Source organism: Platalea leucorodia, assembly GCF_965183815.1.
Source record: "Platalea leucorodia genome assembly, chromosome: 5".
In the NCBI taxonomy this organism is placed as follows: domain Eukaryota; kingdom Metazoa; phylum Chordata; class Aves; order Pelecaniformes; family Threskiornithidae; genus Platalea; species Platalea leucorodia.
The window spans coordinates 61,634,743-61,661,909 of record NC_138827.1 but is presented as its reverse complement, the minus strand read 5'-3'; the positions used below and the strand labels follow the sequence as shown (position 1 = coordinate 61,661,909).

The following is a 27,167-nucleotide window of genomic DNA, read 5'->3' as shown; positions in this document are numbered from 1 at the left end:
CAGTGAAATGCAGTGGCAGGAGGGTCCCCCTCTCCTCAGGACAGGTGGGTCATCACAGGCTTCTGCAAGGCACCGGAGGGAGAAACCTCAGCTCATCACCATGCCCACACCACCCCGAGCCACCTCTGCCACCCCAGGTGACAAGTCCAGCATGCTCCTTGTCCCCTCCACCTGCCACTGCAGGGAGCGAGGACCTGCCCCATCCCATGAACCACGTGGGCAGTGGGAATTTAAAGATGTACATCTTGTTTGGTCCCCCCACCCTGGGGCTTATGACATCCCAGACCTCAGGGGGTGATGCCCAGGTGTGCCTGCCCTCACTGGTCAGCATGGTAAGACCAATGCTGAGGGCCTGGGGCTCTGCCGGCCCTAGGGGAGCATGGGGAGGGACAGGTCCCTCTGCACAAGGCCAGGGAAGCAGGTCCCACATGGAACCCAGGGCAGCCACCCTCCCAGGTGGCTGGGTTCGTACCGCAAAGAGCCGCTCCACCCTCCTGTTCTTCCCGTTGGGGTTTCTCTGTGTCAGGGAGCCACGGTAAACAGACTTGCGGTCGAAGGAGTCATCAGGACCTGTCGTGAAAGAAGAGAGATGGGCAGCAGGTCCTCATTCACTTCACTAGAGGCTTCAGTTACCCACCAAGTCACTTGGGTTTTACTATCCCCCACTTACTGTGGTTTTGGATGCATGACTGCACTTCCCTCCCCAGGAGGGTGGTGGGAAGCCCTTTGACAACAGGGAGGCAAAAGCTGCTGCTACTCAGGTTTCCAGAGCGCTATGTGATCTGGGTCAGCCTGCCAGCGGTCAACTGCCAAGACCTCTGCTCCGGAAACCTCCATGTTATGGCAAAAGCCTTGGCCGTGAGAAGCTCTCACCCCCCAAGGCTTTGACCCTCTCTTGACCTACTAAGTCATCTCCCCTTCTCTGCCATCAACCTCTACCAGCTGTAACTTTGCAGGCCCAACTTTGCAAGTCATTGACCTATGGGTAGGGTGGTCAGGAGATCGAGTCACCCCATCACCCAGCCCAGGCAGAGGGGATTAGGCTTGCCTGGTGACGTCCGTCCTGATTGCACATCCCTCTATCTCTTCATGGGCTGACGTGTCCTCTGGGCTGCCTTTATCTGCCTGCCGTTCGCAGGAAGGAGAGCAGATGACTCCTCCTCAGCACAAGAAGGGACCTTTCCACCTACCAGCCTCAGCTTGGGAAATGGGACTGTTAATTGTCCACACGCATGTGGGAAACGCGATTCCTTCTCTGTATTAAATGATCTTTCCCCGCTTCATCTTCCGTTATCTGGAAGAAGAGCCTTTCTTTCTGCCTATCAGCTTATGAGGCAAGATAACAGAGAAATAGAAAAGTCATTTCCTAATGGGTCTCGCTGATACCGGTCAGGATGAAACGTTTCCAGTGATTGCCCCCTGCCACACAAGCTGCTGTGCCAAGTTTCAGGTCACTGTCTAATTCAAAGCACTCCAAAGCTGCCGTTTGTCATAGCTTGGCTGTGGAAGGCCTCTTGCCCCCCACCAGAGACCAGTGGCCGAGGCAGGTGGGCAACAGGGTCAAGGATACCTTCCCCAAGATGACCAAGCAAGGAAGAAATTTCTATCAGAAGAGATGATGGGTTTAGGCGAGGCTTTGAGGCCTAACACTCAACGGGATGCCACAAACGAAGTAACACAGATGTCTCCCTGGACTCTGGGGTGGCAGGAGCCCAGGCTGCAGAGAAAGTCCTGGTTCTTGGAGGACTGAGCCTGACCTCCACTCTCCCATCACTGTCCCCAATCCTGCCAGCTGCCTCCTCCTTTCTAAGTTATCCACCACGGGTTTCCCCTGTGGCTGTCCTAACAGGAGGCCATGAGCACAGGGAAGGGGACCCCCAATGCAGACACACAACTGGATGCAGAGAGAGAGGACCGAGTGTCCCCCAAAGTCCAGCCCATCCACCCACAGGTCCCCACCTCCCACGGGCAGAGCCGCGGTCCTTACCGGTGCTTTCGAGGGGACTGTTGAACTTCCTCCTGAACCCCTGCAGTCCAGGCATTGCCTGCAAGAGAAGGGGAGCAGCCTGCCGTGGGGAAGGGGATGGGAGGACAGAAGTCCTCTCCGAAGCCACTACATCAGAAGCCGCTCCCTGGAGACCCTGGTTGTCCCCAGGCTTAATGCCGTGCCACATGCACACCAGAAAGGTGCACTAGCTGGCACAGATTAAACACATACTCACTTTAACGTCATCCGAAGACTCCCCTGGACTGCTGCTGGTGGGACCGGGAGAGTGGAGGCAGATAGCCTGCGGGCAGAGGAAGGGCAGAGGTTTCTCTGGGGGTGCAGAGGAGGCTGACCACTCGGTCTGCCTTTCTTTGCATTTTCACCTCTTTTGTTTAGCCTGGTCTGATCCCAAGGTGAGCAAAAGAGGCAGCACACTGCCATGACAGCAACTCTGCCTGATGAACTGTGATTATAAAAATCAGTATGGGAACACAGGAGTTGAGTCCAGGCTGTGGTGCATGCAGCAGCCCTGAGGGCCCTCCCTGCAGCCCCAGGAAGAGCACCCCAAATAATAAATCCTCTCTTGTTGCATGTAAGGAATCAGCATTATCCCCCATCCTCAGTGAGACATCCACTCCTGGAGCCTTGGGGCAGAGTACCAGGCAGCGGGGAGGGAGCTGGGCACAGCTCAGCAAGCCAGGCAGCCCTTCACAGCACCCAGGGATGGCAGCAACGACCCAGGGGAGCACATATATCTCAGGGCTGGGACCTCTCACACCCACTGTCCTCCACGCTCACCTGCCTGCTCGACTTCTTCCTCGCCTTTTCCACCGACTTCACTGTCAGCCCTGCAGCGGACAGGGCTGCAATTCGAGATTCGATGTCTGATATCTTTAGAGGGAGGAAAAAAACATACAGATGGTGGCCAGAGGATCCGTCACTGGCTTCATTTGCCATCACTGGCTGGGGGCCTGGGCAAAGCAGCTCTCAGACGTAAGCCCTCACCTCACTCTCTGCCTGCTGCACCTCAGCAGCTGCCGAGGCCACTTTGTCCTCCAGCTCTGACAGCTCCGAGTCGGTAGTGCCGCTGTGCCGAGTCCCTTCCTCAAGCTCCTTCAGGGTCTTCTCGAGCTGGTAGGTCTTCCCAGCAGTCAGGTACACCTGAAATACAAGAAAAAAAATCCCACGTTGCAGAATTAACCTCCCTGGAGTCCTCCTCTTCTGGTGTGACTGCAGCCCCTGATGCAACAGCTCCTACCACTATTTTATGACTGTCTTCTTGCCTTACAGCACAGGCAGTACCAGTAGCTCTGGCAGGGCTTTTCATCTCATTTCCTCCCTTCCCTGGGCTTTTTGAGAGCAATTAACAACAAGGTGAAGTGGTAAAAGGCTCAATGGGAACACAGGAAGGACCAAAACTCGGTGACCTACTCGAGTTTCATCAGCATCTTTATGCCATGTGCTCAGAGAGGAGGCAGGTACCTGTAAACAAGGGCAGGCTGCTATGTCCCGTGGTGCCAGCAAGCTGGGAAGGAGATAGACCGACTCTCCAAAGCCACTCAGTCTTTTTTAGGGGTGTATGTGCTGCTGGGTTCCTGGGAGTAGGGTCAGGATTTGGGAGTTTGGCCCTGGGCAGTTAACCAACCCGACCCCTGCAAAAGGCAGCTCTGGGGACTGCTCTGGACACACAGGAATGATCCTAGCCGAGAGCCCCAGCAAACGTGTGTGAATGGAGCCCTGCGCAGCTGGTGAACCAGGTGGGGTGAACCAGAGAGTGCTGGCTGGGGGTGCACAGTGGCTATGGGAAGCAATGTGTTAACTTTGCTGTCTAGATAAGAAGGGTAAAAGGACCTGACCCAATAAAACCACTGGTTTTGCTGTCACTTGCCTCCTCCTGGGCTGCTACAAGGATGCAAGTCCAAGCAAGGCAATTTAGGAGACATTAATACATCTGTACGCAATCACATAAGATGATCAGATGGGTTGTGGTCACTGTTTTGCTGATCCCAAAATCTTGGTACTGCTAATGCAACTCCTGCTCCTCCAGCCCTCTCCACTTTTCCTGGGCTGGGTATTGTGCAAAACTGCCGGGCACGTGCCCCCTGCATGCACTGAAGTACTGACCATCCACCCAAATCACAGCAACACTCCCCACATCCCCTAGGTCCCACCGATCCCAGTGCAAACCCTGAGGCCGTAACAGATTGCAAACATTTGCGGGTGCTATCCGTCAAGCTGCTCAACCTGTGAGTCACAGGGACATAATTTGTTGTTGGGCCATCAAACTCTCCCAGTGCCCTCTGAGGCAGGTGCCATCCCTCGGAGAGTGGCTAGCCAGCCGTAACTCGGTTGGGGCCCTCGAGGGAACGGCAGGATGAGCACGCAGCTCCTGGGGCCATCGTCTACCCACCGCTTCGCCCGTGCCCCACTGCTGACGGCAGCGGCACTAAGCCCAAAGTTCATGTCCTTCCGAGCCCCATCCTCTCTCCTGGGAGAGGGGGAACCTCAAAACATTCATGCAGTCCCCCCTCTTCAGGTGCATTTGGCCAGAAAGCTGCCAGACGGTGCTGTTTCCAAGCGCACTCTGCTCCCAACAGGTGCTTGCTTTATGTATAAGCTTTCCCTGATGAGAGGTGAACGACAGATCGTGTTTTAAAACCCTGCTCCCCATCGCAGGATGTTTCTGACAGTGAAACCCAACCACACGGATGGAGACACGACTCTTCACCCCATCTTTAAGCTGTTTCTTTGCAGCTTGGTAAACAGCACTGTGGATGCAATCCATTTCCCACAGGGAATCGATTCATATGGGTTTACAGCAGCTAAAAAAATTGTTGGTGCTTCACACAGTCACACAAACCTAGCAGGGGATAATGCTCTAGATGTAAACTTATCACCTGCACGAGCCCATCAGCCCCAGGCACAAGTCAGCCTTAGCAAACAGATAGGTCATGCTATCCTCGTTTGTAAAAGCCTTGATGAAATGCCGTGCTGGGGAGGAACGAAAGAGAAGAGGAACAAAAGCTTTTGCTGCAGCTGGAGCACAGGACTGCTGAAGTCCAGCAAAGTGATGCTACAGGAAGCTGGGGACCACGCTCATCCTGTCTCCCTGGCACTCACCCAGGGGGAACCAGGGACCGAGGCAAGAGAAGCCACAAGACAGAGCATCTGCACTTGCTGTTGTCCCATCTGCCTTGTAAGACAGCCCTGGTGACTGTTGGACAAGACCAGGCTCTTTAATCCCTCTGTGGTGCCCATCCTTTTAATGCTGACCTACCCACTAACAAGAAATTTTGGGTGGGTTTCCTCTGTATTCCCACCCCCCGATGCCCTCCCTGCTTGCAGAAAGCTCTTGTGAACCTTACGTTTTCTTCAAGCTCACGGTACGCTTCGGCCACCTCTTTCCCGTCTCCCAGGCTGGGAAGCTGCCCTGGGGGGAGGGCACAGCTGCCATTGCGCTGGCTCTCTCCATGCAACGACTCACACACTGCTTTCTCCGTGGCGTTTATGGCTCTCAGTACTTTGGCTGTGATTTCACTCAAAGCCTGAGCTGATGACCTCTGTGAACGCCCCGTACAGCCAAAGTGGAGGGTGGGAGGGGGAAAAAAATGAGGACATTATTTTAACGTGGTGTACAAAACAGCGCAAGTGGGGGGTGAAAGGGGCATCAGACCTTCAGGAGCTGGAGAAAGATGGAGAAGCGATAATTAAAGGGCTTACGCTGTTCCTGAAGGGCTCTCCACCAGAGACGGATGCGTGGCTAAAGCAGAGCTTTGATCTCAGCCTGTGCTTTCTGGAGGATGGCTGTGACAAAAGAAGTCATCTCAAAACGCTTGGAAAAGAGGTTATAGAAGGATGTGTTTCTCACTGGAAGCGGTGCCACCGGAGCTGTTTGACATCAGCAGCACCCAGCCACCTGAAGGCCACTCAGTTACTCAGCAGTTAAGGTCTAATTGCAGCATATTGCTTTACACTTCAGCAGGCCTGAGCATGGATGCAAATAGCTCCTTAAGTTTCTGGCAAAAAAAAACCCCAGCCCATAAAATTATTGTATTGCCACACTGCCAGAACTTAGGACTAACGTCCCCTCTTCCAACCCCAAGGAGCACTGATAGCAATAATGCTCTTAAGTGCTGCCTTTTGCTTGATAAGGCACTAAGCACGTGTAAAAATAGACTGAAGAAACTCATCATCTCTCTCTCAACTGATAATTTCCTAGAAACCAAGGAGATGGGGGTGATATATGCACTGGTGACAAACAGTTGTGTTTACAACTGCATGTATTTCCAGGCTAGCCATCCTGCAGAGAACCAGCTAACTCAGTCCAGCTGATATTTTTATCATTTTATGGTACCTTCATGGTACAGCATTTTTTTTTTCACATTTTCCATTAGGAGCACCTGCTTTCATCACAGTGTTCCCCAGTTAGAAGAATTCCTCCTGACAGGAGAGAAGACACATAAAAACAAACTCAGAATCATGCAAAATCCAACTCTGGATCTGGTAGAAGTATAAGGAAAGTTGCTGTTAAAAAAATCCATGCTGACACAGCCTTTGACCAAGGCTGGTCCATCTACATCACTGCAGGCATTTCTAACTCAATACTGCATGAAGGTATTTGACACTTTGAGTGTTGTTGCGATGCAAAAAGCAGAATTATTTTTCACTTCTCAGATTTGGTTTTGCTTGAGCTGTTGCAATGCAGCTGGGTCTCTCTTTGCTTAGGAGCTGTTGTGTATCTCCTGTGTTACCTGCCTGCACGACCCCACTAAGAAACAACAGATGTACCTGTATCCTCCCTGCTCACAGCTGGGTTTTGGTCAAAGAAAGTAGCAGATCTGGAGAATCTGGGCTTCATTTTATGAGAATGAAGATACTTTTGTTGATACCCCACTAATATCTCCCTGTTCCTCAGTGTAGGTCAGGGTTTGAGCCTCTGTCTGCTGCAGATCAGCAGCTTACACAGGAATTGTTACCTTGGCTTGGTGAGTTACCACTTATGCCCTGTGTTGCAATTAACTGGAAATGGTTACTAAGAAGATGCACATCGTTCAACCGATGAGTGGTAGTTAAGTCTGGCTGCAGCAATCATCTAAAAGCAGTTTTCAGGAAAAAGGAGGCAGTGAAAGAGGATTTCGGTAAGGATGCAACACACAGCTGATCCAGTGTCAGTAAGAGCACAGCAAACGGTACCCAAAACCCTGAAGGAAGCTGTCCTGGGAATAGTCACTTGCTCTGATCCTGAGATTTTATGTAGAGCTGTGCAGAGACTCATACCTGAGACAGACTCCCTAAATGCACCACGTGAGTACACGCAGCCACACTCTCCAAGCCCAGCAGCAGCCAGGTTTTGCCTTGCGAGGCTGAGGAACAAAAGCACATTAAAGAGAGGCCTCATGGGACAACAAAAGGATCTGTAACCTCGGGTGAAATGAGCTTTGCAGGAGCGGAGAGGGGCAGCGCAGACCCCACTCGCTTCCTTCGCTGCCCTCACCAACAACAGATGTGTCAGAGCAAATGCATGCGTGCCCCATCCACCGCCAAGGCAGAAGGGAGGGGATGAATAAATAAGCCATTAGAGACCCAACAAGGAATGCTGACCTCTCCATTTTGTGCTAATGGACCATCCTGGGAGGCTCTGCACAAATGGGGACACACAAGATCTCCCTTTCTTTCTGAGTCACCTGCAACGTCATCGGTTGCTCATCCCTGATGCTGTCACCCAGTCCTACCACCTGCCGGGCAAAAGGAGGGCGAAGCGGTCCAGAACCTCTGTCTGCTCTTGCTCTCCAGCCAGAGAAGCAATTCTCACCTGCAAGGCTGCACATAAATGAACGCCTCTCCAGCCCTGCCACGGGGATACAGGGGGGAAAAGCGGATCTCCGAAATGCACTCAGCAGGCAGGGGGATAAATCAGAGCTGCAGTGGGCCACGGGGGTGAGGGACCCTCTGGGGTGATGGGAATGAGGCTGCATAGATGCTGTGATCCCTCCTCCTTTCCCTGACCCATGTCCCCATGGATCACCCACCACTGAGTAGGGGACAGGAACCAGCACAGTGCTGTAAGTACAGGAGAGGCTGACTCAGCAGAGCGAAAGTGGGACCAGGGATTTTGGGAGTCCCTTGCCTAGCGCAGGAGCACTGACAGGCCTGGAAGAGACGTTTCAAGCTGTAGCAGGTGTCTGACAAATGCTGCCGGTACTAAATCATCACCAAGTTCTCCTCCCACCCCAGGACTCTCTTCTCTGTAATGACATCCAAATCCTGAGACAACTTTTCTAAACAGATGTGGAGCTTGTGTACCTCTCCCTGACAGGCAGTAGCTTGCAAGACCTCTAAGAGACTTTACTTTTGACTTTTGGATGAGACTGGGAGAGCCTACAAGGACAAAGGTCCAGATCCAGCACCCTGGGACTTCCCTATCCCTTGATACCCTGTTTAAGCAGGCAGCTGAGCCAGACAGCCCTGGGAGGCATCCAGGCGGATGCGTGGGACAGAAGAGTCGTATTATCACGGTGTAAGCCATAAACCACCGAGAGCAGAAGGAACCACAGATGGAGGCCAGAACAGTATGGGTGGGAGGACACAGATTACCTTTCGAGCATCTCTGGCCATGGCATCACCGGAGGAACTCATCTCTGGCTTCTTCACTCTCTTCTTTTCTTCACGCTCCTCTTCTTCAGAAGAGACGTCTTTGTCGCTGATGTTGCTAGCCAGTTCTTCCAGCTTCCTCTTCAACTCCTCCTCCTCGGCATCAGGATCAAGTTGGGACTCTGGGGCTGGAGACTGAAGGAGCAGAAGAAGGGAGTTGTGTAAGAGTCTCCTGGGGTGGACAATGGGGCATGCCTGGGTCCAGACACACTCACCAAAACTGGCTGGCAGAGGAGCTTGAGGAGTGCTACCACAGATGGACTTTGCAAAGGGGACTTCAAGCCCCCTCTCCACACCCACTTGCACAAGGGGCGGACAGCCTGCCCAGGGGAGCGGCAGAGCCCAGCAAGCCGCACTCCAGCTTCATGCTGAGGAATACAAACTGTTGATCTAAAGAACCTCCCATCCATTTTCCCTACATGCAGAACTTGCTTGCTTTTCCCTGTGGAAAATTGCCTTTCCCCCCTGCTTGAAAAGGTGTGCATAGGGGATTTGTGGCCAAAAATCACCTTATTTTCATTAGGAATCACAGTGACCCAAAGACATGCTCCACCAGGGTGAGGGAGGCAGCCACGGAACCTCTAGGTAATTTTATTTGCGATGAGAAAAGTCGCAGCAAATTTTCCTGCAGGATAGGTGGCATATTTCCACCCGGCCCTGTTATTAGGTGCAATTCGTGGTACCTGCAGAAGAATCCTATTAAACTCCCAGGCGCTGGAAGGGATCTCCAGAAGTTACTGAACTCGCTGTCCCTTGCATTAAGACGGGAATACAATTATCTGTGTCATACCTGATGGGTTTTTGTCTAAGCTGTTCTTAATGACCTTGAACAACGGCATCCGCAGCAGGCAGTCTTTCTCCCAGGCAACCTATTCCTGGGCTCTGCTATCCTTTCTGCTAGAAAGCTTTTCTTAATAGTTAACCTCAGCCTGTCCCACAGCATTTTAGACCCGTTGCCTCTACTCTGATCTGCCCTAGACATGGGAAGAAAGCATGGGAACCTGAAAATGTGCACGTCTCCTACTCCCTTGGTCAGATTTACTGACAGAAACACTGAATCATTACAGACATGGCCATCCCCATTACAAATTTTAGAAAAAAGAAGAAATTGCATTGTTTCATCTATGCCTAGGGGGCTTCTCTGTAATTATCACTGCCCGTTCTACTGAGCCATCAGCCGCCAGAGCACCTCATGGTGATGAGTTCACACGAAGGAAAAGAGCACATGGTCTAAAATTAGAAACCCAAAATCAATGTTAAGTGACCGAAGTATTCACAGAGTCTACATCACTGCCCAGGTTTAACTCAATTTAGCTGTTTTCTTCCAAGCTTGATGGCATGGTAAGACAAGGGCGGCTCAGAAGACGTACAGCAATCCTTCTTGAGTCAGATCTCATATTCACAATGTCACCAGGTGACTTCCTCATAGGTACTAATTGATTCTCCCATGAGCCGTCACAGCTCTGCGGATGTACCGACACCCACCTAACAGTACTCCTGAAATTAGCATTTCATAGAGTATCAACCTGAAACCCAATTTTCCTTGTGCAGAAGGGGCAAGGAAAGCACTAGCTTGCGTGGAGGCCTAAATGCCACACATTAAATTTCCTTCTGTTTCTGTCCTGCCATGCATGTTTTCTAAGGCATTCCATCGACTGAACCTAGAGAAGAGCCTCCAAGGCCAAAACAGAGGATTAAAATCAAACAACCTGAGCCATTCTGTCTATCTGGCTTTCTCCCTGCAATGCCAGATGTTTCAGAGCAGCACCTCTGATGACAAGGGGAAGGGACCAGCACAGCCCACGCTATCTCCCTGCAGAGAGTGCGCCCCGGCTTTGCCCAGTTACCTCATCAGAGCGCACCAGGATTTTTTCCTCCAAGCGGTTCAGCATGCGTTCAATTGCAGACATGCGTTTGTTGAGCTCATGGATCTAGAGGAAAGGAGAGAGAGAGAGAAAAGGAGTAGAGAACAGACCAGCCACCACTACCAGGACAGTGAGAAAACAGTGCAACCAGCAGAAGAAAGCAAGCAGCAAGCAGGTTGAGTTAAAAGACATTAAAAAATAATGTCTTAAAAAATGCCCCTGGATACCCTGAAGAGCTCCAGGAGGTGCACAGCCTCTCCTTGAATCTGGAAAACTCAAAGCAATGCTGAGTACCCAGCACACCGCAATTCCCACCGAAGCATCAGTAGCAGTGAGCATAAAACCACATCACTGACCCCTTGTCCAGACAAAAGCACCAGTCTGTAACAAAGCCATCTGTCTTGCCATCATTCACATGCTGCCCGAAATTCAAGTCAATGTCAATTTTTACTTCCTACTAACGCATTTGTCAAGCAGTTACTACCCCATCATCCCCCTGCCAATACAGCGCTGGAAAGGAAAAGGGAAGGAGGGAAGAATTTCCCATGACAAATTCCAGATAGAAAAAATAAAGCTGAAAGTTTTCCCCAACACACTTTGAAATTTTCTGACTTTCCCATGCATTGATTTACCAAGATGCTTGCCCCTCTTTTCTCCCTCACTCTTCCAACTAAAAAAAGGGGCATGGAGAGAAGACAGACAAAATCCTGAAAATCAAAGAGAAGTTACTTTCTATGCTCAAGAGCCATGACAAACTTTTGTGATTAAATCACTGAAAACATTAAAGGAAACTTTTTTTTCCCTTTTAGAAATTGAAGCTTTGCTTTCTTTAAAAAAAATAAGTCTTCCTCCTTTGATCTAAACAAATAAAACACAAATGATGAGAAATATTGCCTGTTTTATAACACTGCCTCCCACATCACTGCTGTTCTGAGTGGCTGCCTCCCATTCAAAGGGGAACAAGCAGCAAATGCAGTAAGTAAATGCAGCAACAAAGAGATGCGAGGGCTTGGCTTTGTTTTTATAACATTTCCATCCTCTCACTTAGTTTTTGTGCTCACTAGTGTTCGATTAATTAGATCCTCACAACAACTTGGAGAGATTGCATCTGCTTAAGGAAAGATGAATATAAAAACCTGACACTCCAGAAAGCAGGGTGCTGTAATTACTGTCCTGAACTGAATGAATCCTTAAACAGCATTAAACCCACTGGCAGGAAGCAATCCAACCCATCTCTAAGTGGTTTCTCGTACTGTTGAAGGCCTGACTCTTGCATCGCTCCTGGTGACAATGAGAAGTCTGTGATGGTCCATCAGCTTCAGGGGAAGAGATGGTGACGAGCTGAGCACCCCGCACCATTGTGCCACCATAACACAGAGGTTCAGAGAGGTCAGAGCATAATGCACAGTCTGCTGTTGATGGGCTACAAGGAGAGGAGCTGAAGAGCTTGCTTTCGTTCTCCTTCCCAAGCCAGGCTGGTTTTAATGCACAGTGGTCACCTGTTAGGGTGCATCCCCATCAGGGGCTGGACCACCTTGCAGTGCTCTCCACAAAACAAAGGCTGGCAAATGCTGCTCTGTATTAAAACATTTAAACCAAAGAAACTTAAAACACAGTCCATAAGGAAGACATCAGTTAGGGCAAACTATCACTTGCTGCTGGGGAGGGAAGACAGGTTACTCCAGCAGAGGTGCTGCCTCCAGTCTCTCAAATACCGAAGACCTCTAACAGAAGCTTTATGTAAAGAAGAGAAGCCAGATGGCATCAAAGATTCAGGAATCCAGAACCACTGAGCTTCCCTGAGGTACAGCAGAACAGCTTTTGGGAAGAAACTTGGTAAATTGGCACTGTTCCTTGTGGCTTGGTCCTGTTCCTACCTAACTTCTAAAGACCTAAAGGCAAAGACCTGCACAGTTACCAGTTCAGGGCTTCTTTTCATGTCTTATGAGGTTTAAGGGCTTTTTTTAATAGTTTTTTGTTTTGTTTTGTTTTTTTTTTAAATTTTGTTCTAGCACCTTCAGCTCCTGGAGTCACAGGGTTAGGGAACAGCCTCTGCTTTTGTTACTTGAAAAGTTAAGTTTCTTGTGTTTGGGACTGAACAGTGCATCCTCTCCAGAATTAAAGTAAAAGCGGTTTTCAGATCAAACATATTTTGACAAACTTGCACCTAAGGCAGTTTTAGGAAAGAGGGTTTTCATCTGTGGGGTCAAAGTGATGCAGGGCAAAGAGCTGAGGTCTCCACCTCTTGAAACCTTCAGATGCCAATGAGGCGTCTACCAGGAAAACATTGCTTTTGAAGCGAGGCTATGGGATTCAATACAGGGTTAATGGGGGTTAACAAACATGCTTCTGGACCTTACACTCCACAGGCCAATATCTTGAATCACCAAAGGGCACAGCCTCTGAGAAGTGCAGCGCCAGGGTGACCAGTCGTACTCAGCCATTCTTGCTGTCCCCTGGGATGTCCCATAGGGGGCTGGGATACCCCAGAAGCCCTGATGATGGCTACATGACTGTCCTGGTTTCAGCTGGGATAGAGTTAATTTTCTTCTTGGTAGCTGGTAGAGTGCTGTGTTTTGGATTTAGGATGAGAATAATGTTGATAACACACTGATGTTTTGGTTCTTGCTGAGCAGAGTTTACACTAGTCAAGGACTTTTTAGCTTCTTGTGCTCTGCCAGGTGCATAAGAAGCTGGGAGGGAGCAGAGCCAGGACAGCTGGGAGATATAAGCTGGGGGAAGAAGAAGGAAGGGGAGGACGTTTGGAGTGATGGCGTTTGTCTTCCCAAGTAACCGTTACGCGTGATGGAGCCCTGCTTTCCTGGGGATGGCTGAACACCTGCCTGCCGATGGGAAGTAGTGAATGAATTTCTTGCTTTGCTTTGCTTGTGCGCGCGGCTTTTGCTTTACCTATTAAACTGTCTTTATCTCAACCCATGAGTTTTCTCACTTTTACTCTTCCGATTCTCTCCCCCATCCCACCAGGGGGGAGAGAGCGAGCGGCTGTGTGGTGCTTAGTTGCTGGCTGGGGTTAAACCACGACAATGACGTACCCTGGAAGTGCCTGTAAGCAGCTCAAGAGCCACAGCTTTGCTGCTCAGGACAATGCAGTCTACTGCTCACTGTCCCAAATCCAAATCTACTGTCCCTCAGGACAAGAGGATGGACACCAGCCTCTTCTGAACCCCTTCCAGCTCTGCCAATACAACAGAGCTGGCTAGCACCGAAATCTGGATATCCTTGCATTCTCTATTCTTTGGGCTCGTACCTGGCCTCTCCTTGGCCAACAGCGACAGTGATGCAGGTGTGCATCGTTCTGAAGTTAATGGTCCAGCACAGGTCTCTTCCTGCTGGTTGAGGAGAAGGCTCTGTGGGAGGGTGGTTGCTAGCTGTAAACCCATCAGCAGCACAAAAGGCAGGAAGGATGAAGAGCTATTTAAACTAATGAACGATGTTGGCATAAAAGCAAATGGGGTTAAATTGGGAGTGAGAAGATGTCTTATAACTATTAGAGTGACAAGGCTTCACAGCAGCCTTCGTACTGGTGTGACGGAGCAAACCACAAAGCACGCTGGACTGCCCTGAAGTGAGAGCTTGCCCAGCTGATGAAGGAAGTAATCTGAAGCGCTGGTAGGAATTCAGCCCCATTTCCCCACTGCAAACCACGGTGCACATTTCATGCCTAACGTACCATGGCCTCATTAAGGATACCCAGTCCAGGGTTCTTCCATTTACCGCTGACTGAAAAAGGAATGGCATTTACTAATTAAAATAAATGCCAAGAGAAGTAAAAGGCAAAGGAAAGGTTTCCCTACACAGGCACATGAAGTGTGGTGCTGAGGGATGGTTGTGGTTACAGATCCCCCCACCGATTACCCAAAGGGTAAAAATTACCAGCAAAATTACCAGCTGTGAGCAGAGACAAGGAGCAGGCTCTCCCTGTGTATCTGTGTAGTCAAACATCACCGTGCATTTTGCAGCTTAAGAGGTCTGAGGGATGCTTTTTACCATTCCCACCACCCGCTTTTCGCAAAGGTGGCATCAGGAACTGCAGGTCCTTGCTTGACAATTAAAACACAAGTTCGCACCCTTTTTGACACCCTTCTCTAGACTGTTCCCCCTGTTATCGTCATTCAGGAGAGATACGTGACAGGTTATCTCGACCCAGTCCTACCAGGGCAGGAACACTACACACTGCAAAGGAAGAAAAGGATCTTGATGCTTATTAACTGTCCCCCTCCAAACATTGGTCTGATCATAAAGCACCAGTTCGTTCAGTTGAAGAAAGCCTTTTTGGGGACACAGAAAACCATAGGTAACTCGCAGATTAATAAGGACAGGCTGGAAAATTAACAGCAATGAAGGCAGGCTTGTTACTGTGACAGCAGCATGGGCAGAGTGAAGCACCAGTGCCTGATTTTCTCTTTGCCACGGGTGTAAAAGTGGAAGGGCGGGAAGGAGAACCTGGGAGAAGAAGCATAGAGCTCCAGAGTAGTTCTGCATCATCCTAATGGTGCAGAGAAAAGTCTGTTCTTCCTCACCTTAATGAATGAAGGAGCCTTAAACACACCTTCCCAGATCTCAGCCCTGCTCCCATTTCACAACCACCTTGGCAGGTCCCTCACAACATGGAGGGCAGGACGTGGCCTGGGCATTCATCTCGCTGGTGCCACGCAACCAAGACATGACACCTAGATGAGCCAGCTCCTAGGTCATCCCACAGGCTTGCTGTAATGTTCTGGCAATACAAAGTGGCTACATTCCCAGCTGCTTCAGTTCCTGAGCTGAAGAGGAGGAGAGAGGGATCTCGAGTCTACAGAGATCTTGGGATCCACTCTGCTCCCTCTTGGACCCGCACATGGGAAGCATGGGCACCAAACTGCCCTTGTGCATCCTGGCTGGGAGACTACCTTGGTTTGCCACCACGGCTTCTCCTCTCCTCTGAACCATCCTGCGCCTTGCAGATAACAAGCACCATTTATGGCAAGAGAGGCTTGGCCACAGACTTGGTCTCACCAGAGGTTCAACAGCTGTTTGGTACCTGATTCCCAGAGTGGCTGACATTCTCCTGGGAGGAGGCTCTGTTCTGGCGTTTTGCATGATGGAGTGGGTAGGTAGTGAACTGGGCTCCCTTCACGTCCTCGTCAGAGGTGTCCATATCTGCAGAGTACCGGGACTGGGGCTGCTCGTTCCAGGGGCTGCCTTTGGAGAGAGTAGGCTTCAGCACAAAGGTAAAAGAGATTCACACCCCTGAGTTACTTCCTGGACATCAGCCCCATCCTTAAGACAAGCAAATAATGAAGCACTTCTCCAAATCACACTTTCTATCCTCTGGCAGGAGATGCTTCTGCAAGAGAAATCAAGATTAAAGATGGCTAAGCTGGGCCAGGCTGCAGCTCCATCCGCTGTGGCCGCACAGCACCTAGCTCAGCAGGGTCCCACACAGCGCTGCTGAGATAGCAGTGGGCACAAGGAGCATCATCCTTGCTCTCTCATGCCCTAAACAGCCAGGCCCCTCACCAAAAATTGCTGTTGTTTTCCCAGTTTTGTTGGAACACAGGTTTGGACGCTGCCCTTCATGCATTGCTCAGGTGCTGGAAGATGTTTATCTCAGGCTAGAGAGGTACCAGTCTAGGACAGAGCATTTAAAAGAGTGGAATATCTCCTTTTTAAAGCAGAATTTCAAATGAGACAAAAACAATGACAGAAAATGGAATTAACAAGCCAGGGGGCCCTGCTGCTATGTCGCTCCAGAGGGGCTCAAAGTAGGAATTTAAACAATGCACAGTAAGGTTCATCCAATGTTTCCTAGTGCCCTGAAAATCAAGCACATGAAAATACAACCAAGCAGTTGGAGACCCAGAGGGATATATATATATATATATATATATATATATATATATATATTCTACAGCTGCATATGCACAAGCCAGTACCCTCCTGGCTCCGCTATTGCAGCAGGGAAAACAACAGTAGTAAAAGGCAAATTCTGCACCGTCATTTGCTAGGGTATTTATAGACTCAGGAAACCACAGATCCTGCAGCCTGCCAGTGCACCCTGCCCAGCTACAAGGATGCTTCTTAACAACCCCCAGTGCTTGCCTCCAGTTCTTGTCCAGTCTTACTCCAATTCAAGTCCCCTTAAAACTCTAAAATTTCTGCATCTACAACATCCTTTGGCAAGGAGTTCAATTCATCTATCTCTGCCTGCAGGACATCCCGTTGTTTCTAGTCTGGCTTCTAGTAGTCTCATTTAATTGTACCTAGTTTACTCTGGACAAGACTTCCAGATACAAAAGGGCTGGACACCTTAAGAACAACCCTTCTGGCTTTGAGAATGAGTTTGTTGGGGACAAAACCAGCCCATTACAACCAAATAACTTCAGCCAATTCTCTCATTTTAAAAAAAAAAAAAAAAAAAAAAAAATCACTTTTGCAGATGGGTATTTTGTCTTGACACTCCAGCCTTTTAGTGGCTTTGAGGTTGTTCAAAAAAATCAGACATTTTCATTTTGGTCCAACTCTTGCAGCCACTTTTCTCCAAGATACAAGAGGAGCCTGGCAAGTGACACCTACCAGGTTTTACATTTCTTTCCGGGCTCCTTCTCCGTGAATTGACGGTGAGCCGAACCTCTGTGCTGAAGTGCTGCTCTGGTGGGCTCACGCCTGACCCCTGTTCCTGCAAGACGTGGTGGAAGACCAGATCTGCCTCTGCGATCCTGGGCTCCTTCTGCGAGGCATCTTCAGGTGAGTCGGGGAAATCTGTGAAGGACTGAGAGATAAGGATTGCTGCTGAGCAGCTGCCCATGAGGTCTCGCTGCCTCTCCCGACCTTTGCTAACAGCTTGTAGATTTATCCTCCAATACACGCATGGATTGACCTTTTATAATGCCAATTCCTAATAATCCATTTTAAAGCCTTGTTTGTCTTGCTGATGAACCCTGAGCAATACTTCTCATCACTACCAGGGGGCACTGTTTATTTTTACGAGAACCAGGCACAGAGTCCCTACAGCTAGACTGCAAAAAGCTCTAGTCTTTTAAAACACCATCCCCTTGCACTTATTCAAACAATAGCCACCTTCTGCCCCTCAGATAACCTGCAACTGATAAATCTAATTTGGATGATCTCGACAGAGGCCTCCCTAGACTCACATTGAATTCTGCTGCATAAAGACGGGCTTAGATAAAGAAAGAATTAATCTACTTGTTTGCCCAAAATTCTTATCAATTTATGTAGAATCATGTGAATTGGTTTTTTTTAAAGCCTTTGTTACACATCTCAGCACATCCTAGTTCTACCCAGGGGTACAGTTTAAAGTTTTAAAGCTGCTTAATTTTTTTAAAGTGAAATTTCAACAGAAAAGGCAAACAGGAGCAGCCCAGGAAGCTTGATCTTAAGCATCTCAGGCTGGAAGATCTTTTGCCCCATCCAGGGCAGCCCTGTCTGTGTTGCTCCCCAGAGCTGGAAGGTGGAGATGGCTGACCCCAAACCCTCACTGGGATCATGGGGCACAGCTCACTGCAGCCACTTGTGCTGGAGCTGGCCAGGGATTCTGCTCCTTGTCAGGATCTCCTGACACTAAGGCACATACAGTCTCCTATATGGACATAACCAGTGTTCATAGAGCTTTTGTTCTCCCCTCTGACTGATGGGGGCCCCCACCCCGTAGGTGCTGTCCCTGCAGTCACGCTGGCTCTGCAGGATTCATCTTCTCAATCTCAGAAGGGCAGCGTGCTCCACAAAGCTGCCGGCCAACTACATCCCCAGTGCCACCACACGGTAAAACCAGCCCCAGACTGGAAGGGATGATGGGAGAGGAGTCTGGCTTCACTTCATCCCTTGAATACTGAGCCTCCAAAAGCTCGCTGGAAACTAGAGTGTCCCATAGCCATGGGATGACACAAGAAAACCGTTGCCTGCAGAGAGCCTCTTGCTATCTCATCTTACCACTCATCCTCACTTCAGTCAGATGTCCTACTCCTGACTCAGCCTTAGGCAAAGCACTTGAAATGGGAAAAGAGATAGCAAGCAGGGCTATGGGAAGTGAGGATCAGCACCATCACCCCTCAACACCAGCTGAAGGAGGAGGTAGCAGAGGTAGCAAGGAGGAAGAAGAGAGGAAAGCAACCCCCTAGCACTCTCCCAGTACCTGGAAAACATCCGGGCTGCTGGCTGCTGGAGAGAGCTGCACAGACTGGTGGCGAGACTGAGCAGAGTACTCCGAGTCCAGTTCGAAATCAAAGGGATGGACAGACAGCAGGCGCTTTGTCTTGCGCATCTTAGCGTAGGAAGTGCAAGAAAGGAAAATTCAACATAAAACACAGTTGACCTTGAAGAAAGGGGTAGGGAGGGCCCTTGTCTCCTTAGTCTGCCTGAGTTTGCACAGCCCAAAGCAAGGCTCCTGCTTTTTGCAGAGAAATTTTGGGTCTGATGTTGTACTGCTTTCAGGGAGCCAGGTATATAGGGCAGCATGCGCTTATACTAGAATCAAGGAAAAGTGGGTTCCTGATTTCCACAGTCTCAGTCTCAGGACTGTGGCCATGAGCAGATGGTGAGAAGCTCTCTCCTGGTTTATAAAGGCACTATGGGAAAGCTGAGACAGGTTACAGCTCAGAGAGAGATCCGGGAGATGCTTTTGAGTCCTGAAGCATCTCCCTGTCTTCAGAGAAAGGATGCTGTAGGCAGATCTCCCCAGATATTTGGGAGAACATCAGCTGCCTTGAGGCAGGAGCAGCTTGGACAAGCCTCAGACTTCAGAAGCAGATCAAAATGAAGTATCAAGTGTGTGAAATACAGCACATACCTGTAGCCGCAGGCTGAGATGGTGTGTATGTAACAGCATGTATGTAATCGTACCAGCATTTCAAACACACTGGAAGATTTCATATATGCTTCAAGGACAAATACACTTCCCATCAGGCTGCTTAATCTGCATTTCAATCCATACTCATAGTCCCAGAAAAAACCGGGAGATAAATCAATGAATCCAGCTGTGCTTTGCTACTCTACCAGGTATCTCTTCTTCTAGTAAAAAAAACAGGTGAGTTCTCATTATATGGGTAGGAGCTGGGATGTTTACATTAATTGGGGTCTTCCTCGGTGTCAGGAGCAGGTCTTTTTTCCAGAGGGCAGGTATCTGTGATTTTACTGACTTGGTTGTTTCTACACAAACTGGGAGAGGGGCTCATCTCAGAAAAGAAAAACAGAGAAAGGCCCAGTTTTGAACGTGGCATGGAAAGCCACCACCACCACCCAAGGCATGCCAGCAGCAGCTGAGGGCCCAGAGCGAGGCAGAAGGTGCCCCAGAATGAAACACTTACTCTGCTGTAGCACTCTGCTTCAGCTCCACGAAGGACATCGTCTTCATCATCGCTGTCATCCCCAATGCCAGCGCTGGTGAGGAGCTGGCATTCACCTGGAGGGGAGACAATGGCATGCTGTGTATGGGCAGCTCCCGCACCCCATTCCTGGGGAGGTAAGTCCCCACCGTGATGGTCACACCAATGCACCTGTAGGTGAGGCAATGCTTCTTGTATGGGGTGAAAAGGGCCAGATTAGAAATACCTCCCCAAATTTTTTTTCTTTTTTAATTTTTTGCATACTACGCCATGGCCTGTAGGTTGCACAAGTAAAGGGAAGGGGACAAAGGATGGGAAAGGGGCAGGAACATCTTAAGGTAGCGCCAGTGCTGCAGCTGGCATGCAGTGACCACAGTCTGCAGCGTAGAAGCTCTTTGGGGTGCAGTTCATAGGCAACACTGCAGATATCCACCGGTAGCACTTGATATTGCAAAAGCTAGGATGGCCTCTCGTTGCCTCCGCTTCCAGCTGTGCACCAACACAGATGTGGAAGTGACCACTGCAGGAAGATGAAGGACACCTGCACCACAGAGAGCACCCTGAGGTCCATCTGGGTGACTCCAATGTTTGAAGGCACTACAGCTCAGCCCAACACAGCTCTGCCTCTCCTATTCCCGGTTCCTATCAGCCAGCTCTGCTATCTATCAGCGACCCATTCCTTTTTGGGTCCCCATCTCTGTACCCAGATCACTGCCAAGTCCAGCAGTACATTGGGAACAGCACAAATGCCAGACCAAGTCCATAGTCAAGGTAGGGAAAATACTCTTTCCTATATCAAACGGCAAGGTGCAGTGAATCTTTCCTGCAAGGGCTCCTAAGGAACACAACCTGAAGTCCCAAATTCAGTGGGTTCCTTAAGAATATGGCCAGCTTTAAGCATATGATTCAGGTGCGCTGAGATGATGAGTACTTGCAAGCTTCAAGTTTGGCATATAACTGAAAGCCCTGTTGTATCAGAGTCTACCCTTGGAGACCCCAGGTGTACCGCAGTGCAAGAGATGAGCATTACAGTCCACCTTCACTGCAGTGGAAAGATGTCCTCCCTGGTCCAGTCACACCAAACCATGCTGGAGTGCCCATAGCCGGAGGGTGTGAAGAAAGACAGACATTGGAAACCTCTCTTGAACTGCAAGCTGCATGCTGCAATTCTCTTTTTTTTTTACTTACTGTTAATGTCTGGCAGGCTGTAAACTCTGTCATGAAGACCTAAATGAAAAGAAAAATGGTGGGAAAAAACAAACACATTTTCTCCAGGTACTGCACAGAAAACAAGCCTCAGAGCTATGGTTAACTGCAGTTCTCATTCTCTAGCCATCACAAGGCACAACCATCAAAAAGGCTCTTTACAGAGATCAAAACAGGCACTTGGAGACAGGACTTGACTTTTAAAAGTCAAAGAGCTTATTGCCACCCCTTCCAGAGTCCTGATGCAACACGCCTGGGAGTGCAGCAGCAGGGGAAGGCACAGCCCATAGCAAATGGCCACACAAAATGCAATGGTCTCATGTCATTCTGCTGTACCAGAGATGCGTCCCACAAGGAGATTCTTGCTTGTTCAAGGGCCAAGCCAATTCATTGGTGTTAATGAAGTAGTAACAACAAAATCATCTCTTTTTGAAAAAGACATCAGAATCTCAATTTAAAGAAGCCTAAAGCACTGTTATCCTCACGCTTGGTTTCTTTTTCTCTAGGATTGTCCTTTCTGTGGGGTCTGATGCATTTTCAGATTGAACACTGCATTAATTGTCTCTCAGTCCATTAATTTTATATTCAACGCCATTATCCTCCACGGTCTTTCTGATATTTCTGCCATGAGTGGTCTGGATAGTAGAGCGATTGAACCAGTTGAATCAGCTCATGTCTATGGTATGTATGCAAACTTTTCTGTGGCTCCTCAAGATGGGAATAAAATCCACGTTGGCTTTCAAGGGCAATAGGCAAAGCCGTGCAGGAGCTGTATGAATGGCAACTAGCAGATACCCAGTAAATAATACTACATTAACAACAGCTTTCTGCATATATTTATGCACTATCGGATCAATCTCAGAAGCACTGAAGATCCATAAAGCTCTGAAGAACATAGCTATGGGGACAGGTAACTCACTAATTTTGATACAGTTTTGTCAGTGGCAGAGCATCATCAGATTGGCTGTAAAAATCATTAGATTATGGGAAAAAAAAAAAAAAAAAAAGAGTGCTGCCTCTATTCACCCTCTGTTTTTTGGACCTGCAGGTTAAACCTGGGTTAATTTCACAAGCTCTCCCCTGTGACAAAAAGAGCTAAAAGAAAGAAAAACAAGAGCTGCAACTCTTACATACTTAAAAACTGCAGGACATGAGACTTTTAAAACTAAGCATGAGATATTCTCAAGTCTGTGGTAAAACCTTAAACTTTAACAGAGGAAAAAAAATCCACCAAGAGCATCTGCTCTGCTGCTCCCAGTATGAACACACTGCTTCGAACTTCTGCTTCCTCCCCAAAATGTTTTGCACAGTCTCGAAACCACATGGCACTGAGAGTGGCATCAATGCTGATGTTCCTCCCTTGGTGCACATCCCAACACGGCGCTGCACAGACACCCTGTGCGCAGCAGGGCAGGAGAAACCCCGGCGCTCCTCCTCACCTAGAAATGCCGAGGTCACCCCCTGCCCCGGCTGCAGCCTGCCGTAGAGGGACTGCAGCACTTTGGCGCTTCCAAACCTCTTGAAACGGGATCGCATGTGTTCGTAGTACCACTCCAGGGAACCGATCTTCACGATCCTGTCCAAAGAGAGGATGCACATACAGGTGAGCCAGTCCAGCCATGCTCACAGTGACCAGACCCTCACCCAGAAACCACCTCTTAACAAAAACACAGGCTGTTTTCCAGCCAGCATAATTGGTTTCTAACAAGCATAAAGGAATGCTGAGTTTGGGCAACTCTTCTTGAGCCTCAGCCCCGGGGCTCGCCTTGCCCCTTGCCCTCCATCACAGGAGCGGTACCTGGAGAGGCGGCAGGGATCGCAGACCCAGCCTTGCTCCTTCTTGTTGTAGCGGCTGCAGTTCTTGCAGGTGTAGAAGTGGCAGTCCAGGCACTGATGCTTGCTGTTCAGCAGGAACTTGAAGGGCTGGAGGCAGTGGACACAGTGGGTTTCATTGAGGTGGGACTGATTTGTCAGAAACTCTCTCTTGCTGCTCTCCTGGTCAATCTTGCATTTCAGCTCCCTGCAGAAAACATCCCAAAACACAGGAACTAGGTTTTGTTAGCATTTCACTGCAAACTCTCACGTGGCAAACCCCATCATGCTTCTGCCGTTTCAGGAACGATTTTTTAGGGAACATCCCGAGTCCTGCAGCTTGTGGAAACAGCTGTAGGGCAAATCTAGTAAATAACATATCACGAGTTAAATAAGCTGAGCAGAGAAGGCGGCTCCAGATTCAGGGCAGGTTTACTGTACATTAGGATCTGCCACTGTTACATTTAAGATTAGATTTGGTTGTGCCAAAACCTGTCCCATTTGCTTTGCAGGGTATTGATCATAAATCCCAGGAACCTCAGGAGAGCGACTCTTGAAGTCTCATCTACATTCCAGCCCAAGACAATCTCTGAGCCTGAAGCCCAGCTGGGAATTAAAAGCTTTCTGGAATTCTCAGTTTAAAAAAAAAACAATCTGAGATTAAAAAGGATTAAAAGGGGTTTTGATCTAGTCCTTCAGTGTTAAATTCAGCAGAGACTTTTATCAAGAGCGGAAGCGATATGCAACGAGGCTGTTCAGAGGACAGCAGCTGGAGGAGATGCCCATGACTTTCCTGTGAAAGCCTGGCCAACACGAGTGCTTTCCAACAGCACCTTCTCCTGGCAGTCCATCACTACAGGCTTCCTTTGCTATCCAGGCCCAGCTCTTAGAGCAGGTTCCCACGCAGGAAGGTGCCTGTGTGAGGCCGAACCCCCAGTGACAGCAAGGGCCAGCTTAAACGCCTGCCGAGCCAGTGGGGGTCCCCTGCACTACCCAAAGGCTTTCTGTTTGTTCCCCATGCCATGCACTACCTCAGGTATGTTTGCCTTTGGGGCTATGGCTGAGAGGCAATGTTTGACTTGTAGGGAAGGTCCTAGAAGATTGTTTTCTGTCTGGGGAGGGTTAGGAAGCTGCATTTTCCAGAGCAGAAGTCAGCCTGGGCCAAAAAACTCAAGTAATCAGGTTTGGAGGCTGCTTCAGGAACACAGCGTGGAGCACAAAGCTTCCCAGTGTCCCCCAGCTGCCGGGGAGATGGGCTGACGCTGGTGTGACCACAGGAGGAGCCTTGCTGGCGTGGCAGCGTGGTGCTGGGACGTCCATGGGAGCAGTGATGTGGCTGGTGGTGAGAACGACATGAATGTAAATCAAGCTAATCTCTGTTTAACCAAATCAGTTTGCACATTAGGGATTAGCTCTCATTTTTTCCAGGAGAGACTTATCACTAGCTTGCTGCCGGCACGCCACGCTGTGTTCGCTGTTACACTGGAGTGACACCAACTTGCATTAACCGAGGATCTGGGACATGTAAAAATCAGTATAGAGACTGAACTGGGCACCTGTTCACCATCCTAGTAGTGTTTTGAACGACCTAGTGCAGATGTCCAGCAGTAAATTTATATGTGGCTACTAAAAACAAACCCCCAAATAGAAAACCCTTGGACTGGGCTCAGTGCTCCTTTTCCACCCCATGCTCAGGCTGTTTCCAGCAGGAACCCATCTTTCACTGGACTGCTTTTTCTGGTTCCCAGAGACCGGTCGGATCCCTTCACCTCCCCTCCCTCGCCCACGAGACCTGCCGAAGGAGGACAAGTCTCAGCCAAACCAGTTTAAAACCTGCAGGAACCACATGCCTCTTGTTTCCTCTTGCTGGCAGAAGCACAAGCCAGCCCTTTCCCCACTCTGCTTACAGCAGAATAAATCAGCAGCGGTGGGATGCCAAATTGCAGGGGAGTTGGTCCAGCTGAGCTCCAGGAGAGACACAGGGAGCCGTCCCCCAAAAATGGGGTTGCTGGCAGGGATGTTTATGGAAGGAAGCAGGGAGAGCCCCCACAAAGTGGCCATTATTTAATTTCTCGGGCAAAGCATTACCCTCGCATGGTTGTGCAGTTTCTGGCCAGCTGAAGCCTTTGTCCGTTGTTGGTGAATAGCTTTGGCCAAAAAGAAAATGCAGAGAAGCAGCAGAAAGGGAAGAAAAAGACCAAGCTGGGGGGCAACATTTCTTCACGGCCTGCAGGTCGCGACAAGTCCAGTGAATAGAAAAGCAAATGAACGAAAAAGCAAATGAGGACGGTCAAAGCACAGGGAGCAGGGTGAATGACTGCAGGGTCTCCCATAACCTCACATCATGTCCCAGCTTGTTACAGGCAGAAAATGCTCACATAGCTCCGTGTCCGGCATGCAGGAGCGTGGCAGACTTCCCCAGACTGGTGGTCTGATCTATGCCAGGTATTACAGAAATATACGATGGATGGACTTGGCTACGGCTGATCCTGTGGAGAGAGGCAACCAAGCCTTGGACTAGGTAACATGCTCTACCCTAGAGACTTGGGCAGTGCCAGGCACTGCTGGGTTAACACCAGCCCTCTGAAGGGCAGGATTAAATGACAAATTTAAAAAACCAAAAGCCGTGACTGCTGGGACAGAGGGAACGCTGCTTAGGGAAGACAGCAGCCGGGGAGAAGCATCGTGAGACCTTCACCCTATCTTGCACACCTTCTCGCAGGTCCCATACCAGGGCACTCAATTTGGGAGCCTCCTAAGCATCAGAGCAGACCCAGATAAGCCAGTCTGGCACCAAGGTCAAGTAGGTAAGGAATTCACCTCACCCACTTTGCTGCAGGGCACAGCAATGTGGGTCTCCACCTCCTTCCTCCAGGCAGAGCTCAGATCCATTACAAGGGAGACACTCACCCTTTCCAGGGTGATAATTTTTTTTAAACACCCTTGTCTGATCTCAGTCCTGCACTTCAGAGCTACCAGCAGAGGAAGGCGGTAGATGATGATACTGAATTATCTCTGCGTCCCACACAGGCTGGGTTTTGTTAGGCAAAAAAATAATCAGGAGGTTCAAAAATATGTGACTGAGAGCTTCTTGTGGCTAATGGTGTAAACGTAGAGGCTGCCATGCAGCCTTGCGTGGAAACCCATGACAGCAAGCTTTCGGGGGATGCTTCGACAGCTCAGATGCAGATATCCCAAATGAAGAAGGATGACTCTCATCCCTCACCTTTCCCTTTGGATCTGATAGACGAACCAATATGCTCCTGGTCCCTAGAGCATCTCTGTGCTATTGGAGCCAGCCCTGGCTCACAGCATTTGGAGCTAGGAGGGTATGAGGGCTCAGCGGGGGCGCAGCACTGCCCAAGCCTGGCCTGAGAGCGCAGGCCATCCTGTCAGGATAATAATGAGAACGTGGCCAGACCCTGAACAGGGACAGTGCAGCTTCTTGAAATAAAGTTAAGAAATTATTAAGTTCAATGCCTGATGTAGGTAATGAACAAGGCCTAAAGACCCACAACTTCTCATGCTCAAAATTTAATCTAATCTGACTGAACGTTCTTTAAACAGCACTTTTGTCAAATGCCCTATACATCCATTTGCTGCTCCAGTGATTTTCAATCTTTTCCCAATCTGTGGCCCCTTAAAACTTTCCCAGAACAGCACAGCCCCCTGTATAGCATATTTAAGGCTACCACAATAGGTTTACTACTCCTCTCAGTTACTTTTCCAGAATCCTTCAGGATTTTGTGGACTCCCAGGACCCACTGAATCACTGAATATCCCTTCTGTCCTAAACACATGAGAATCATCACATGAAACAGAAGTAAGGGAGCCAAATCCCATCCTTTGCTCCAAGGTAAGGTCTCCCCGCGAGAGCCACGCCAGCGTCAAGCCCCAGGAAGGCATTTCCTGAGCGGGGGCCAGATGTTTGTCCCCATAAACCACCGTAGCGACACCGATCTGTGTCGCTGCCAATGGCGCGGCGCCAGTTTGCACCTTTGCAGCCCGAATGCGTCACCTCGCCACTGATAACGTAATCTATTAACCACCAGCTTTGATTTTAACAGCCAGGTCCTGGCTGTTTCCCCTCGACACGTTACTTTATTCCCACAACCCATGTGCAACAGGACGTACAGGGGTCCGCGGCTACGGCTTGCTTGCGCCCAACCTCGCCGACCAGAGAGCAGATACTCACTCCAGCCGTTCCTCCTCTTTTTTCCGCAGATCAAAGTCCCGTTGAACGACTTCCCAAACGTGCTTGGCCTCTTCATCGGTTAGCTTGGAGAGGTCCAGCTTCCTCCCCAT

General features: G+C 49.5%; 1 protein-coding gene across 1 annotated transcript; it reads right to left on the bottom strand.

The window, feature by feature from the left end:
* On the bottom strand, positions 1-27,167 carry MLPH (melanophilin; the record flags this gene model as incomplete). Its single annotated transcript, XM_082312234.1, has 17 exons — positions 1-62; positions 473-570; positions 1,988-2,045; positions 2,223-2,288; positions 2,786-2,878; positions 2,993-3,148; positions 5,353-5,547; positions 8,582-8,773; positions 10,486-10,569; positions 15,545-15,701; positions 17,076-17,275; positions 18,656-18,784; positions 19,827-19,921; positions 21,033-21,071; positions 22,490-22,626; positions 22,849-23,070; positions 27,058-27,167. 17 exons carry the CDS (start codon positions 27,165-27,167, stop codon positions 36-38), a joined length of 2,058 nt encoding a protein of 685 aa, XP_082168360.1. The 3' UTR covers positions 1-35.